Consider the following 18,455-nt stretch of genomic DNA (forward strand, 5'->3'; position numbering starts at 1 on the left):
TTGTTAGGAACTTGAAAAGCAACAATGCCAGGTGCAGCAATCCCGACTCAAACTGGGCCTCACCTGTGCTAAGCTCCTCTACCCCAGAGCTACAGCCCTGCATCCCCAGCACTAGACCCCTACACGACACTTTTCCTAGCACTTCATGACAGGATACTTAGGTTTTAGCGCCTCCACGTTAGTGATACTTGTCTGACATGCTTGGAAGGCTAAAACTGAAGAGGTCAAGAATGATTTTTATCTGAGGCTTGGCCAACACTTCCCTTAACTTGCAGAAACATCGTTACACTTCCTTCCTGAGTTCTATAGCGCACATGAATCGCAAGATAGGAATTTTGTGACAACAATGAAGTCACACACAACACACACTCTCTATCTCATGGTTACCCTGCCCCCCACTCCCACATATATCACACAAATAACTACTCTACCTTACCACTGACACAGCCTAAAATGAAACATGTCACAAGGCAGGTATGAGACTTTCAGGCATTTTCCTGAGAAAATGCAGAGTATTTAATACTTCCCAATTTCCCATCTCATTCCTAGTATAATGGAGATTGTAGTCCTTATCCTGTGAGAATTAATTTAATCACTATTTAGTAATCTCTTACTATAGTCACATCAGTGTACTAGATGGATGTCAATGGGGAAAAAAGACAGTGAACACAAATATAAATGTTTTATATTCATCAGATGAGGTGGTAAATATTTAGAAGCAGATATCTAGAATCAAGAGGCCAACTGTATTTGACCAAGTTATAAGAGCTTGAAGGGTGATGAGAAGCCAGCTGTAGGCCATGCTCTCTGGACTCTTCACAAGATCAGACATCACAGCGACACCGGTATTTGTTAACGGCTTTGTACTCACGTGTCTTCGGAATCTTTACTGTGCTCATCTTCAAGCTCCTCTATCTCCAGACTGTCCTGATGAACATCTCCTACAGTGGGAACGTCCATCAGGGTTCTGAACAGCTTGGAAAGATCTGGAAGTGAACACGTCCTCAGCATCTACAAAGAGGTTGACAGATTGCTTTTTAGGAGGAAGAGAATTAAAAGCAGAAGGACAAAAATCAGAAATAATACACTATTTAAATTATGTATTTAAAGGATTCAAAGGTGACTTGCCTGAGGTTAGAAACTAATTTTCTTAAAATATGGCGCATATAAGCAACATTAAATGAACTCAACACACATATGTATCTGTATGTGCCAATAATAATAATAATAAAGAGATCATGAATTTGGGGGGATGTGGGAGTACATGGAAGGAGCTGGAGGGGGATGGAGGGACGGCAATGATGCAAATAGAATACTCATAAGAAACTGTCAAAAAATTTTAAATTAAAAATTCAGCTTTAGATACTTTTTACAAAAAAAAAAACTAAACTTGCAAGTGATGACTGGCTTTAGCACAGAAACCGTGTCGGTCACCTTTTAAAGAGTGGGAGTGGTTACTGCACATGGCACATGTGCAGACACACGTGGCCTGGAAAAGTAAGTCTGCTGGGAATCAGGCAGTGTGAGAAGTGCACACTTGTTCTCCCACCCATCCTGTAGTTCTCCCACCTCACCGGGGTCAACTCTCCCTGTGCAGACTTGCTGAAACAGAATTGTCTGTTGGACTGTGCTGAGCCACTATCATGCACAATCGGAAACCTGCACACCACTTGCTCCTAGGCGTTGCTGCTAGCTATGTGGTTTGTTAAACCAGGGACCTTCCATCAGCGTAAAGACAGCCCTGACTTTGCATCCCCGAGAACAGGGCTGAGTGGGGCCAAACAGAAGGCTGTAAGGACAAGCTCTGAATCATTTATAACAACACTGAGAAAGAACTCAGCCAACTGTGCTAAGAAAAAACACATACAGTGGAGGTGTTGACATTTAGATCAGTGTTGGACAAGAGCAGGAATACTAGGAAGAGTCTCTACTAGCCAGCCTTTCAACAATTAGAATGTGACAGTCAGGTCACGAGACAAGTAACTGTAAACACAAAACCACAAGTTTTTAAAGGATCTGATAGTGGAATCTGAGTACCAGGCCCTGAAAATAACTAGCTGTTAAGAGGGAAGGCTCTGAAGAAAATGCAGTGCTTAACATATTAATGAAAATTTGCATATCCGGTCAATCTTATTAGTGCAACCTTTTCAGAATAAAGGATATGTTCCTATTATTTGGACATAGTTCATATATTACAGCAATTGATTATAAGTTACAAACCGGTGAAACTGGCAAAAAATGGTTAAAAACAACAACAAAAACAACAAAACAAACCCCACTTGCTACAGCACTGACTGACAGCAGCGGTGCTGCTGAGGCATCTCTCCCAGCAACTCCCACTGCCACCAGTGCTGAGGCTGGCTGCAGCTGCACCCACATGCAGCTCCGGACTTACTGAGATTTGGTGTATATATATATATACACACATATATATATATATGTGTGTGTGTGTGTGTGTGTGTGTGTGTGTGTGTGTGTGTGTGTGTGTATATAATAAGCCAGAAGATATAAAGTAGGCATCTTGCAATAATCTACTCAGGTTGATTGCTAATCAACAAAAATGAACAGAATAAATTAATTATATACTTATACTTGAGAATGTCATACATATATTTAGGCTGAGAAAACTTTAGCTTATCCAAAGAAACACATCTCAATTTTAGTTTATACCTTTTAGTAGTTAAAAAACCTCCCCAATACTTAGGCCAGGATGTAAACCTTCTGCTTCTGTTGACCAAATTCTACAGTTCCATGTATGTGCCATTATGCTTATTAATATAACTTTATATCCTATCATGAAATAATTCCATTAGGACAGTATTTCAAGAGGTCATGTAATTTGACACCCTTAGCACTTCTCAAGGATAATACTCATTTACTGGTGTATTTGTAGGACACAACTTTGTGTCGACAGAACTCCTTGCAGGCCTCCTTCACAGACTGCATGCATCTGTGTGGATGCTGTCCGGGCTGGGCTCAAGGTAACAGTCTTCCTGCCTTGCCCTCTGCAGCACGTGGAATTGCGGTTACGTGCTGCCACTGCAGTCTGGCTTTAGGTTTTAAATGGATCTTCATCTTTCTCCGCAGGAAAACATTATATCAGAACATTTCTGTTCTCATCTGCTGGTGCTAAGGCCGTGAGCACGTTAAACCCAGATTAAATCCCTGAGGTATAGTCCTAGATCCCTTCATTTCTCTGTTTTGATTCTCTTGGCTTTTTTATGTTGCTTACAGTATATTTTATTGTCTTATCTCCGATGGAAAGAAATCCTAAACAGACCAGGTGATCCATAGCACTGCTTGAGAGCTTACTTCAGGTATGGATTTCTCCTCAACTCTTCATACCAGAGTGCATCTGGCACTGTTATAAATTCAAACAAGAGCAATGCTTTAGGGAAGCTTACATTTCAAACACTATGTTTCCTTCACTTTTAGTATTAATTAGCTTTTTCCCCCTAAAAATAAGGGAATCACATAAAGCAGTGAATGAATTAAGTGTTAGTGTTACTACTGACTGCAATCAAATTCTACACCAAAAAATTCTTTTAATCCTTTTAGGTTTTAATATAAACTGTGAATTAGTAATCCTCTAGCTATACTAGGTAGTAGTTTGCTATGGGGGCGTTTTGTTCAGCTTCTGATTACTACTATAAATACTTCAACGTTGTTCCCGCAAAAACTTTTATAAATAACTGCTGACTTTATTTAAAAAGAGATATTATTTAAAAATGGATTTCAAAGTAAAAGATTGACATATACTCAGGAAAAAAAAACAGGTCTAACTTAAGAGTGTCCTGAAGCTAGAGCTCAAACGGATGAAGCTCCAGCTGCATAACCTACGGCTGACTTGAGGGCTGTTCACTGCAGTAGAATCAGACACTTTTACTGTACCAGAAAGAGAACCGATGCTGTAGATGTCATCTCACTGACTCCTGCGCCTTCTCTCTCTCTCATGCAATCTTAAGGCTGAGAATTTGAAAAGGAGTTAAGACATAGTTGCCTACTGCACTCCTTTTGTTCTCATGGAATGAATTAACCCTGAAAACATTAGTAATTTAGGGAGGAAATAAACCAATAATTTTCCTTAACAGTCATTACAAATACAAAGTTTAGGTTTTTCTCTCTACAAGTTCTTGTAGGCATTGCTGCAATAGGAAAGCAGGTTTCTTGGGTGAAACCTCTGGGGAATAGCTTTGGTACCTAATGGCTACAGGAGTTCACTATATGACTGTGGACACGTTGCTCTTGTGTACGGGTGACAACAGTATTACGAGCACGAGATTATTATGACTATATGACTGTGGACACGTTGCTCTTGTGTACGGGTGACAACAGTATTACGAGCACGAGATTATTATGACTATATGACTGTGGACACGTTGCTCTTGTGTACGGGTGACAACAGTATTACGAGCACGAGATTATTATGACTATATGACTGTGGACACGTTGCTCTTGTGTACGGGTGACAACAGTATTACGAGCACGAGATTATTATGACTATATGACTGTGGACACGTTGCTCTTGTGTACGGGTGACAACAGTATTACGAGCACGAGATTATTATGACTATATGACTGTGGACACGTTGCTCTTGTGTACGGGTGACAACAGTATTACGAGTATGAGATTATTATGACTATATGACTTGTGGACACGTTGCTCTTGTGTACGGGTGACAACAGTATTACGAGCACGAGATTATTATGCTGCCGTTGCTGAAACAACACCGAGGACACTGCACGCATGGCTGGCAAGGCTGATTGTCCTATATGGATAATTAGTATTATACATTTATTAGCCATCTTCGTAAAATCAAAGTAGGCTGCATTACTCAAGAGATAACGGAAACACGGGCTGTTTTCTAATCCTAAATATATATTTGATTGAATTTTAGTGAGTTAGACTGTTCTAGTAACAGAAAATTAAGAATACTCCATATTACTCCAAAAATATGATCTTTTCCCCACAAACCAGGCATGGGCAAGATCGTAACTGGTACTTAAATCTGTTAGAGAGTAAAGAACAAAATTGTACTAGCAGCCCCGTCACAGTTTAACTGGATGCTGCCCACTGAAGCTCTTTTGTTGTCTCATCTGTTTTTGCAACTGTGTGTGACAAAGTGTTCATAATAACAGTTTATCATAAAGGCATCGAGACTCACACCTGACGCTCTCTGAAAGCACTGCTACTATTTCTAATAGCAAAGGAGGAGACATAAAGTGATTCAAACAGCCCAGAAAATGGCCAGGCCAACTATGCATGCCAAAAGCCTATCTTTATGAACTCTGTCCAGACACACGGAAGCAGTGGTGTGGCTACTCTGTATCTCAAATACTCCATATTGAAGAATTTTTTAGAATACTCTACTGGTAGAACACAAAATATCACTGGCAAATGACAAAACCCTTCTATAAAGAAGTTTAACTAGAAATTCCTCCACTTTCAACAAAGTGACTAGTTACTTGTCCAAGCCAGAGTCCTGGTGAAATTAGTCCATCTCTATCACAGTTATTAACCTTATCATCTCCTTACTTGCTATCTAAGTCATACAGACCTGTCAACCACCCATATATCTATGCCCTTGCAGGACCACAGTGTAACCACTGTTGTGAGCCACACTGTAAAATGGGCCTGTTAGAAAAGCAAGGGCTTTGTTCCTCTGATAATCCAGATTCTATAATTTACAAAAGCAAGATCATGAGGAAACTGTAACTTCAGTGTTGAGACTATCCATTTACTGTTATACCCACATTTTAAAACAAAACTACTGAACTTAATTACCTTAGGAAATCTGTTTCTCTGTTTACAGAAGAAACAGACTTGAAACCATCCCTCATTACTAAACCTAAAGGAGGCAGCAACTGTGGTGATGCACACCTGTCCCCGGCAAGCACAGACAGAGGAGCAGAAAGCTTGCAGCCTGAGTGGAAAACGAGTCCCTGTACAAAGAAACCTCCAGAAGAGAAATCTTTCCAGAGCCCAAACCAGGAAAAGCTTCCCCTAAACAACTCGTATTTCCCAGCCTCAGAAGTGCAGCACAGTTCATAACTCTCAGTTCACTTTGACTGTGACACAGATAATCTTTTACTTAACGTTAGCGACTACTGTAGCAGTTGCTAATGGCTCGCTGATGGATAATGCACAGTCTTAAATACAATTTATGTACTTGGGTATAATCTTCAACTTGTCTGGACCACTGTATAAGGAAATTGTGTGAAAGGCAGAACAGACTTGTGCTTGCTTCAGCCATCACTTACATCCCCACTGATGGACGACGGCCATTAAGATGTTACTTTCATTACCTGTCCTGTCTTACAATGATCAACTAAAACACTAATTGCTAACTGGGTGGGTGCATAACTGTACAATTCAGTTAACTAATAGTACATTTGAGTTTTGCAAAACGACCTATTTAAAGTACATTCGATCTATGCCTTAGTATTTCCTAACTCGTAGACTTCTGAAGATACATCTATTAAGCTGTGCGGTAGAGGATGGGAGACAAGCAAGGACATAGGAATAATCTAAGCCAACAAACACTTTGATCTCTTCAGACAGTGTGTTCCTTATTTGAAAAATATATATATACAATCTCCCCCTGTTCCATCCCCACACCCCTCCCCCAACAAAGCTCTAAGCCACACATTTGAAAACTGTTGATTAGGAACAAAAATGACTGCTATCCTAATTTATTCACACTTTGAGATTTTAACAAAGTTTTGTTTTTGTTTTTTTAAATGTGTGTGAATGCTTGCCTGCATATCATCTGTGTACCACATGTATACAGTAACTGCAAAGGCCAGAGGAGACCACTAGATTCCTTGGGACTGCGGTTACACAGAGTGAGCCACCATGTATGTGGGTTTTGGGAATCCAGCCGGGAAGAGCAGCTAGAGTTCTTAACTGGTGAGTCTCTGCTCCAGCCTCACCTCCTTCACAGGCCCAAGTACCTCGAGCACATTGTGCTGCTCCGTGCCAACTTGGTTTGCTTTAAATGCTCGTGAAGGTCCAGACCTTTCAAACTTCTGCACCAAACCTTCCTTTCTTAACCCTGATGCATACTCAAGCATCTCTTCTTTGCTGGCACACTATCCATTTTCATTTCTCCACTATAGAAACTGTCACAACTGTTTCCCAATTATTCACTCCCTCTCTTGGTTACAAACATCACATCATTATTATAAACATCGCACCTAGCGTACAGTACAGCTTGATGTGCGTCTACTGAATGGATGCTAATGATTTACTTAACTCAGTTTACAAACACCGTATCATTACTATAAACAGAGCACCTAGCATACACTACCGCTTGATAAGCATCGATTGAATTGATGCTAATGATTCACTTAACTCAGTTTAGGACCATGAAAGAGACAGATGTGCCAAACAACATTTGCAATAACATTCTTAAGATGAATACATAAAGTTTTCTGGAGAATTTCTCACACTGTGCACAAAGCAAGGCGAGGCCACAAAGGAATATTAGCATAAACTGAAGACAAATCTTTTTGTACTAACAGATCTTGCATTAAGTAACTATCATAGGTGAATAAATTCCTGATGTGAATATTTCTAGCATACACAACGCCTTTTAGAAACTAACTTTTTTATATGTATTGGATATTGAAAGATGAAGCACAATCAAGAATGTACTTCAGTTTATTTTTTTTCAGTTTGTTAACTAGTTTTATTTTCTTAAACTGATTTTATTGATACATGAAAACATAAAAATTGTACATATTAACAGGGTATCATGTAATTTTGACTGTACATCCTGTGTAATGTTTAATCATGTTAAATACAACCTGCTTACCCCTCATTACAGTAGAAATGTCAAATGCCTTCCTCAGAGCTTTGAAAAAATGTATATTATTATCTATAGGAATGTACTTTGAGGTCAATGAAATAAACAAAGCTTGTAGTGCACAATTACTGTCTTAGAGACTCTGCAACTGCTAAGAGTTCCTGTAATTCTCATCCTCCTTGGTGATGGCATCTAACACTTACTGAGTGCACGGCTAGAAAACACGCGGAACATAAGTGCGTCACTCACTTGGTCTCACTCTTTTGGTAATTCTATGGGCAAGAAACCATAACTATCCCTACTTTACATATGAGAAACTAAGGCACTTAAAAAACAACTAAAAGACTTGAGCTAGAATATGAATCAGCAGTCTCACTCATTACTATTTTAATTATGTTTGCATGTATATATTTAAATTTTTTAATTATATGTTTGTATGTGGGCAGGTACACATTTGGGTGCCATGGTGTACTACTGGAAGTAAGAGGATAACTTGCAGGAGTTGTTGGGTTTTTTTTTTATTTTTTTAACCATGTGGGTCCTGGGTACTGAACTTGGGTTGTCTGGCTTGGAGGTAATTACATATACTCATTGAATCATTTCACTGGCTCATATGTACATTTTTTAAAGGGAGGATTATTTATCTTGACGCATAGTTTCAGTCTACTATGGCAGGGAGGGCCATATGTCTGCTATTCACCCATTTACTTACCAAATATTTATCTATCATTCATTATATTCTAAGCCATGGGCTATAGCTATATGTGTGTGTGTGTGTGTGTGTGTGTGTGTGTGTGTGTGTATGTGTGTGTGTGTGTGTTGGTGTGTGTAAAATTTGTAAGTAAGGTTCTTAGCCTGAAGGTGATACTATTCTAGCAGAAGATAAACAAAAAATAAGATGAATTCTATGAATTATAAAATAAATACAAGGGTAACTTTGGATGGAAATTACTGTGCTCAAGGCTTGTGAAGATAACATTTGAGAAATGATACCTGAAAGTCAAAAATGAGTTAGAATTCGCTGGGCGGTGGTGGCGCACGCCTTTAATCCCAGCACTCGGGAGGCAGAGGCAGGCCGAGCTCTGTGAGCTCAAGGCCAGCCTGTCTACAAGAGCTGGTTCCAGGACAGCCTCCAAAGCTACAGAGAAACCCTATAAAAAATGAGTTAGAATTGAAAAGAACAAAGAGAAGCTCAATCTGGGTTAAGGCTAATAGAACGTACAAAGTCTCTAACATAGGAAGGGTTTGACTATCAAGGGGAAAGAGGATGAAAGCAACTGGGAGGTGAGTCAGAGAGGTGGTTAATGTCTTGTCAAATCTTACAGACCATGGTGAAGAAGGAATGCAATTTAATAGCATCAGAAAAATCTCAGGTCTTAAGCATAGTACTGATGTGATATTATAACTAACATTAAAAACGCTTCAGGTTTGAATTGGGCAAAGAAACAGAATGAGGAAGACTAATTAAAAACCAACTGGATGACATGGCTAGTGGGTGGACGAAATATACAAGTGACCAGCAGAAAGATTTGATTAATAAAACGTGTCACCACTTAAATAATAATTAAGGTCAGAGAGTATTTGTGGAGCAGTGCCAGTGGAAAGGCTCAAGAGATGGCCTTGACAAACTAACATTTATCTACTGAGGACTCCTGTTCTTATGAAAGACTATCAAGGGCTAGACTTAGCCTCCCACAAAACAACTGGAAAACTGGATGAAACATATAAAACAACTTAGACACTAAACAGCATGCAAGTAAGATAGTGATTCTGGGATGACAGAAACAAATGAGGTGTATCCAGCCACTAAACTGGTCTTCTGTCTGAAAGGACTTAGCTGAAGTCTGTGTGAACTTCCTGTACTAACAAAATGAAGATTGAGTTCCACTAGGCAAAAAGGATGCAAAACCCTGCAAGGTCTTACACGTACATGTAGAGTGAAACTCTCCACTTGATATGATACCTAACATTAAAAATGGCTCTGGTTTGAATTGGGACGGAAGGTTACAGATGGAAATGGAGTGAGGAAGATCGGTTAAGAAGGCTGAAGAATTCTCAAGGCTCATGCAGGTAGAGGAGACGACTGAACTTTGACCAGATGTGAAGAGTGTCTTCAATGAGAATCTGGGCATGCTGTGGACGCCACAGAAGGCCAGAGGTTAACAAGCTGAATTAGCTCTATGGTAAATAATTTTATATCTGCTCCAGTAAAGCTGAAAAAGCTTGAAAATGTAAAATGGATTGAGAGGTAACTGGACTATCTGAAAAAGCCCAACACATGTTAAAAGGATGACAACAGACCCCAGATACTCGCCATATGATATTTATGATGTCCAGCTTTAAACAATTATAGAACATATGAGGAGCAAAATGATAAGACCCTAAACTAGTAGGAAAACCAGTAGGTAAAAAACAGAAACTTTGAATGCTAAGGCAATACTTAAATGACTTTTTTATTGAATGAGAATGGCTTATCACTACAGAAAGGAAGACAGGCAAATTTGAACACATGACAAAATCTACTCCATGGAAAACCAAAATGATCGAAGGTTCAGTAACTTATGACATTGTATCAAGTAGTCTAATATGTATGTAACTGGACTCAGGAAGACAGTAGAAAGGGCACAAAACTAAGAGCTAAAGGTTTCAAGACTTGATGAGAACTATACCATCAAAAGACTCTGATGGGGGATTCCCCTCTGTATGCTATGAATATACTTTGTTATCACTGGCTAATAAAGATGCTACTTTGGCCTATGGCAGGGCAGAATACGGCAAGGTGGGAATTCCAAGTAGAGATAGAGGAGGAAAGAAGACAAAGGCATGTAGCTGCCGAAGGAGAGAGAGATGCTGAAACTTTATCAGTAAGCCACAGCCTTGTGGCAATACACAAATTAATAGAAACAGATAATTTAAGATGTAAGAACTAGCTAGGAATATGCCTAAGCTATTGGCCAAACAGTGTTGTAATTAATATAGTTTCTGTGTTATTATTTGGGTCAGAGAAGTTAGGAAATGAATAAGCAGTTTCCAAGAAGGACACACATACACCTGTGCTCTAAATTAGTTGAATACTAAAAGGAACACTAAATACAAGGGAATGAGGATTACTCTCTGACAAACTTGTCAAAAACAAGTGTAACCTTGAAGACAATAACCCTACATCTAGTAGATATATTCTTTAAAACTGAGTATGGAAAAAAGAAAAAAGCTATCAACAGCCTAGACAAGAAATGTTTGATTCTCAAAGTGGAAGAAAAAAGTACACAGAGGTAGGCAGGAAGATGGAAGCAGCAGTAACACTGTGAGGTTCTCAATTACACACCAACTTGTACAATATTACTGGAAGAGAATTTATGATAAGCTAAAGATTTATTTTGAAAGCAGAATGATCATTTAATTGTTTAAAAGAAGTATATGCAGAAGCTATAGTAGAAAGAGAAGATGAAATTCTAAAAACACTGAACCCCAAATAAAGGAAAAATAAAAACTTTGCTATTTTGTTTCTGTTTTGAACAAAAGTAATCAAGTAGAAAAACAAATAGCTGAATCACAGGTGCAAATCCAGTCACATTGATGACATCATATGGATGCTTATGTTAAAGAGATTTCATACTGGTTACAAAGTAAAACTTTGGCAGGGTAGATGGCTCAGTTGGTCCAGTGCTTGCTGTTCAAGTGTAAAAAATCTGAGTTTGGATTTCCAGAACCCAGGTTAGGCCAATAGGTTGTACTAATCTACAGCCCCTGTGGGAGGGAATGGGAGTCTTCCTGGGAGCTTCTGGGCCAGCCAAGTTGGCCTACCGTAGTAGCCAACAAGACACTTGTCTCAAGGTGGAAGATGACAACCAACCCCTGTGGGTGGTCCTGTGGCCTCCGCATGTGTATTCACACAAATACGTAGGCACACTCATATGCACAAAGATTTTTTTTTAAAAAAGCAAAACTGGACTCTTACTATGAGAAAACTACTTTAAATATAAAATAAAAGTAGTAAAGGATGTAAACATTTAAATTCAGTACAAAGGCTAAACTAAGAAAGAGGGAATGTCTGTATGAAAACCAGATACTATAGACTTCAGAGCAGGTAATGACTAGAAATAACAAGATTCACTTCATATGAATAAAGGTGTGGGTTCGAGAAGCCTAAGAATTCTTAATTTAAATGTAACTGAATGGCAATTTCATCATTCTTTTTAAGTACTTAATAAATAAATACAAAAACTGGCAAAGCTTTGAAGACTTATATATCACTATCAAAGGACATATCAAAATAGTATCATATCAATTCATCCAGAAGACGACAATACCACATTTTTATTCACTAGCAGAACTCTACAATGCATAGAATAAAAAGCTGACACAATTAAGAAATAGTACAAGTATAGATAAAAATTTCAACCTTCATTTAGCAATTGACAGCTCAAGTATACAAAAAATCAGCAAAGATATAGGAGCCTTGAACAACACTATCAACTTATTTGATTTAATTGATATAGAACATTTTACTTGACAGCTAAAGAATAAACTTTTTTAAAAAACGGATTTGTAGCATAGGAGCTACAACCAAAGGAGACCGCAGAGTCATCAGCAGTTCAGAGACAAACTTGGAGAGCACGGCGCTCAGTACAGCGCAGTAACAACGCTGCTGAGAAGAAAGGAGAGAGTGGGTTCAGGAATGGCAGTGTACTACCAACTGCCGACCTAGACAAGAGCATTAGTCGAAAGCCATGCAGAATGTACTTGGGAGTGAATGCATGTGTAGAGACTACAACATATTTAAGATGTGTAGTCATGTATAGCAGAGAAACAGATGGTGGGTGAGTAAACAAGACGTGGTCAAGCCAGGCTTGCATTTTACGATGAGATTTCTTAGGACACTGAAGAAATGATCCACTATAGAAAAGATGGGCTGGAGCAGAAAAGCAAAGCCCTTGAGAAGGCAAGTGGGTGAGAGAAGACTTTGTTAGAAAAAGGTCACAAGTAATTTAAATTAATACAAAAAGACCTGATCGAGCAGTGAAAATCGTTGTAAAAAGTTAGGTCACACCATTTTAGTTTAATGGGATTACTTATAATTTTTATTTTATTGGTTCAGTTATGAAGTTTTGACTACCATTATCAATCTGACTGTTTACTACACTGGCCCAGTGATGGCGTTCCTGATCTCAGAATGGGCGTGAAAATTTCTTTTCTAGTCTGAAATGCCCATGGATTGCTAGGTTTCTTCTTTTTTCCTTCTTGCCTCTTCTCTCACAGAAATCTACATGATATCTGCATTATGGCTAAAATCTTCCAGAGTAAGCACTTCAAATAGAAGTTTTTAAGCTCAATTAAAGTTTTAAGAGGACTCCAATATTCAAAAGCATCACATAATGTGAATATTAACCCAGTAGATAGCAATAAATTCAAAAGCTCGGGCTAATGACAGCTATACAGAAAGCACATGGGGAGCTGGTGAATGGTTCTGATTTAAGTGCTTGCCAAGCAAACATGAGGACTTGCATTTGATGCCAGCACCCATGTAAAAAGCTTACCATGTGATGTGTGCTTGTAATCCCAGTGCTGGGCGGCAGAGGCAAGGATTCCTGGGCATGGTGGTGAGCCAGCCTAGCCTAACTGGGAAGCTCCAGGCCAATGAGAGGCGCTATCTCAAAAACCAAAGTGCACAATGTCTAAAGAACAATGCCTGAGTTTGACTACTGGCATCTATAGACACACGTGCACAAATACACATACAAAGAAAGTACATAAGTAATATGATAGTGCTTGTCTGTTTGATGATGCCTTTGGATTTAATACTGAAGACTATAAAACATCTTCTAATGTCTGCCATTTAGAGTAAGCAACATAATTTAACATATCTAAGTTTAAGAGAAACAAACACTTTACCAGTAAAAAGAACATTCAACTAGATTGAAAAACAAAATGATGTTATTTTGAAACACAGTTAAAGATTAAAGAACGCTGGCAATTTAATTATATATAGGAGCAAATAGACAAAAACAGTCAATTTCAGATATAAAAATATGAATTTAAGCAAACACTTAATTTTTCATTAAAGAGATACTTTTAAGTAAATTATAATGGTGCTTTTTAGCACATGGAGAAATGGATATACTTCATTCATTTTTGAGGAATTTTAATAGCACAAAAACTATTCTCTGTGTGTGTATGTGTTCATGTGTATACATGTGTGTAGAAGGAGGCCTACATTTTTTAGGTGTCTTTTTCAGTTTCTCTCTACCTTATTTTTTGAGTCATGATCTCACCAAACATGGAGCTCACCAATTTGATTAGGTTGGCTCAACAGCAACTCCAGCGATCTTCCTGCACTAGGATTTTAGCTGGGTACTACCTGCCCGGCTCTACGTGGGTGCTGGATATTCAAACTTAGGTGTTGAAGCCTACACTTTACTGACTGAGCAATTTCTCTAGCCACAAAACTATTTCTTAAATAGAAATAATTCAGCCATTATAAATTTTGGATTTTACTTGTAGAAATTTATTTTATGAAAACAATTAGGATTAACAGAGACAAAGCTTCGATGATAGAAATAAACTGTTAAGAATGTGTTACAAAGTAATCTAACAGAATTCCCAACACCAGGTCAAAATTCTCCAAGAGACTGACTCCTAAAACATTATAGCCCTTGATTGCCCTCCCAGTCCCAAGGTGGAGTGTCCCTATTGGTAAAGCAGGGCCCAGATGCCTCTCATGTGGAACTGACCTGAAGAACTGCTCTGATGACTAGCTTTCATAGAACCAGAACGTTCCATGCAAGCTTCCAAAAATAGGGAAAAATCCAACAGTTATACCCAGCTATGATGCCTATGAACCACAACAATGACCAGCACGGCACGATAACTTTAAGGGTGCAGTAGTGGCATATATACCTTGATGGTAACCAGCAACTTGCTAATCAGACTTAAGACCCACTCAACAAGAGGAAAATCACACCTGGCACTGGAAACCTAGCCAATTAACCATGGTTAGTGAAGTCATGGATCTTGGAAAAGAACCTACAACCTCCACTTTACTAAACCAGGATAATCGTTAACTATATTCTAAACGTTTATCTCTATACTCTAAGAGTCTAAGTGCAGTCCTTACTTTTTACCAAGAAAGCTTCTCTTTGCAATAGAATGAGACCAACACAGAAAACAACAAGCAAAAAAAGTGCAGAGTTATGGAGTCCTGCCCTAATGTATACACCTACCAAACAACCCTCAGCTAATGCTCAGAGAACACTGCAGAAGAAGGGGCAGGAAAGGTGTACAAGCCAGAGGATCAGGGAGTTTGCTATAAGATAGTATCTCCTAGTAATCATGTAAGAAGCTACACCCATAATGTCTTACCAGTATGACTGCTAAAGCATGAGCTGAATAAGAACAACAATAACAGAGATGCCAAAGCAGAAGGGGAAGCCTATGAGGCCTCAGTCTTACACAAAAACTACAGGCAACGAAGGACTACTGAGAGTGGGGCAAGCAGTCTTCACCAGGGAGCAGCACATCAACTGGTGATTCAATACCAAGAGGTTAGCCCTGAAACACACATACAAGTAGCAGACAAGACCGGGCAGGCTATGTTAAGGAATATAAATAAATAAATAAATAAATACGCACACACATGCATGATAACAACAATTAATGGAAAAAGAGACTATAAGTTAGACTAATTTTTTAATAATATCAAAACAGTATCTGTAATATTGCAATATATACAATAAAAAACTACACAAACAATATACACGATATATTTTGGTAGATATACATATATAAAATTACATATAAGTAAAGTAGGCAAATGAATTTATAAATCCAGAGGAGAGCTCTGCAGGGAAGCAGGCAGAGGAGCTAAGGGAATCCAGATGGAAGCTGTATCTACTCTGCAACCACACAGTCCTAGAACAAAGCTGCCTATCAAAGAGTGAAAACCACAAGAGCCAGAGTGGTGTGCAAGAGTCCAAGGAACTATCAGGAAAGGACGTGCACCTATCCCCGGACCCTCTCAACAGAATCAGGAATATCAAGGTTGCCAAAACAGCCGCATTCTTTAGCTGGAGGTACTGGCATTTGCTGTGGGACCTGATGTATGATAACACTGAATGGTAGCTGAGAAAACAATTCCTCAGACTAGCAACTTGGAGTGCCTGCTATAAACTCTGTCTTATTCCCCAAGTAGGATATTTACTGAGAGAACCATAGCTCCAAAGCTATTTGTTAGTACCACTAAAAAGAGCCCTAGCCAATAGCCAATGAAGTCGGGACACTCTGTTGCTTCTGTTTGTACTTGTTTGGGTTTTGAATCAACTAAAAACCAACACTGGCAATCAAGCGATGCTATCAGTGGAGAGCCAGCATTATCCAAATGAGACCACACTTACCTTTGGGTTGTTTGCATCAAACAGACCAGTTGAAAGCCCAATCAGTAAGGAGTTCTTGGTTTTAGTTTTTGGTGGTGAATCAGAGCGAGATCGAAGTGGAACTGGTTCTGACTGAACTACGCTCAAGTGCTCAGAATGAGCCACTTTCTGGAAAAATGGTTCTGGTGGTACTGACTTCTCTACGTCACATCTAGACTGCTGAGAATCATCTACTGCAAGCTCTGTGGAATAAAAAGAGATTATATCATAAATCTATAGAATAGCACTTAAAATTCTAAAAATATCAGCAAGTATCATATAATATTTAACATGCATCCCATCCTAAGACCTGCAGAGATGGCTTGGTGCTAAAACACCTGCTGTGCTTGCAGGGGACCTGGGTGTGGCTCCCAGGACCCACCACAGCAGCGCACAACCATCGTTAACTGCAGTTCCAGGGAATCTGACATGCTATACCATGACTACATGTGGAACAAATATTACTTATATGCAGACAAAACACTCAGCCATATAAAATATTTTTTAATTAAAAAAAACTCATACCAAGAAAACAAAATCAAAGTATACATATAAATATACTGTATACTATCTTATTAATAACCATTAAGGAGACATAACGTTTTAATTTGATATATATTTTTATTATATTGGAAGTTTTAAAATATAGAAATCTAAAGAAATGTAAAAATACAGTTTAGAAAATCAATTTTTCTGTTCATTTTCATAGAGCAGAAAAATTATTTTATTGTATTATATTTTGACCAACAATATTTTTAAAAAGATGCCAGTTTACTAAGTGTCTTTAGAATACTGCTTTGTTTTAGCAGTAAATTCTTTTCATTTTCAACAATGCATCTTACCAAAAAGTTAACTGTTTATATTACCACAATACCAGGCTAGCTAGTACAGGTTCCTAGTCTCTAGGCCTATTCCCTCAGACATGGTGCCCAAATGAGACAGGCTGGTGTTAAGAAGCTGTCCAGAAAGTTAGACTCCTACAGTGGCGCTTACCTGCATGATCCTCACAAGACTGCTCCACATTCCCTGGAATTCTGCCTTCACAAACCTCACTCTGCTGCACAGCAATCTTATCTTCCAACCTGCCACAGACATAGATAAACCAAACAAAACAAATACCACGTAGTTTTATTAGAAATAAAAGCCCTCTTATATAAAGAAAATGAAATCCACATCTACTAGCATCCTGAACTCCCTTGTCCAAATCATTTTCTAATCTTAATATAATACTTTCTCTTGTAAGTACAGCGTTTTCTACTTTGAGCAAAGCGAAACTCTCAACAATCATTAATCATTAGTTAATAGTCATTCATTCATTCTCAAAGTTTACATTGGTCAAAACTCTGAAGAATGACTAAATGACAAATGCAATTCATCTAAATATTACATCTCTGCTTCAAAAAAACACACCTGATTTTGCAAAAATATATTATGTAAAATATTACTCATTGCAGTATCACAATACATAGCATGAATATTTATCAAGTAGTAGGTTATTGAATTGTCTTATATCCATATAATGGAATATAGAGAACTTTCATTATTAATGTGAGAAAATTTCCCAGACTACAAACTTTTTAAAAAGTATTTGTTCTATATGTATGTGTGTGTACCTGAGTGTATGTGTGTGCATCACATGTGCACAGGAATCCTTATAGGATGGAAGAGGAATCAGAACCCTAAAACTAGAGTTACAGGGGTCTATGAGCTGGCATGTATGTGCTGGGAGCCAAGCCCAGGTCCGCAAGAGCAGTAAGCCCTTTTTAACTGCTGACTACCGACTTTATAAACAAAGTGAGCATGGAGATTGCTCAGTGGTTAAGAGGGAGCATTGACTGTTCTTTCATAAGGACCAGAGTTTGGATCCCAGCACACATAAGGGTCAGCTCATAAATACTGCAGGTCCAGCTCCAAGGGATTCAGTGTGCCTTCCTGCTTCCATATTTTATCTGTGCACACACATGTGAGCATATACTTTCAAAGACACACAAACAAATTTTAAAAAACTGAAAAAGTTTTAATAAGCATTGTATATATTAACAACTGTATTTGAAAAGACTATGTATTTTGTTTATACATAATAAAAATTATCTGCAGAGAAAGATCAGAAATTGGTTGAATGGAAATAAAGGCTGGCAAGACATTTACTGCTTATCGTTATATAGTTTTTGATTTCTGTCCCATGCTAATATCTATTAAGAAATCAAATTACTTTATAGGGAGTATTACAATATGAAGT

At 38.4% G+C, this 18,455-nt stretch overlaps 1 protein-coding gene across 11 annotated transcripts in view; it reads right to left on the bottom strand.

Moving 5' to 3' along the window:
* Nek1 (NIMA related kinase 1) overlaps positions 1 to 18,455 on the bottom strand; it is a 122,098-nt gene that overhangs the window by 9,822 nt on the left and 93,821 nt on the right. For all 11 annotated transcript variants that reach the window (XM_038326699.1, XM_038326698.1, XM_038326706.1 and 8 more), the window contains 3 exons: positions 17,210 to 17,298; positions 16,199 to 16,419; positions 872 to 1,011 (listed from right to left, as the gene is read on the bottom strand). In XM_038326699.1, coding sequence (XP_038182627.1) covers positions 872 to 1,011; positions 16,199 to 16,419; positions 17,210 to 17,298 — 450 coding nt within the window. The remainder of the gene's footprint in view (positions 1 to 871; positions 1,012 to 16,198; positions 16,420 to 17,209; positions 17,299 to 18,455) is intronic.

The sequence above is a fragment of the Arvicola amphibius genome, chromosome 4 (assembly GCF_903992535.2).
Source record: "Arvicola amphibius chromosome 4, mArvAmp1.2, whole genome shotgun sequence".
Taxonomy (NCBI): Eukaryota; Metazoa; Chordata; class Mammalia; order Rodentia; family Cricetidae; genus Arvicola; species Arvicola amphibius.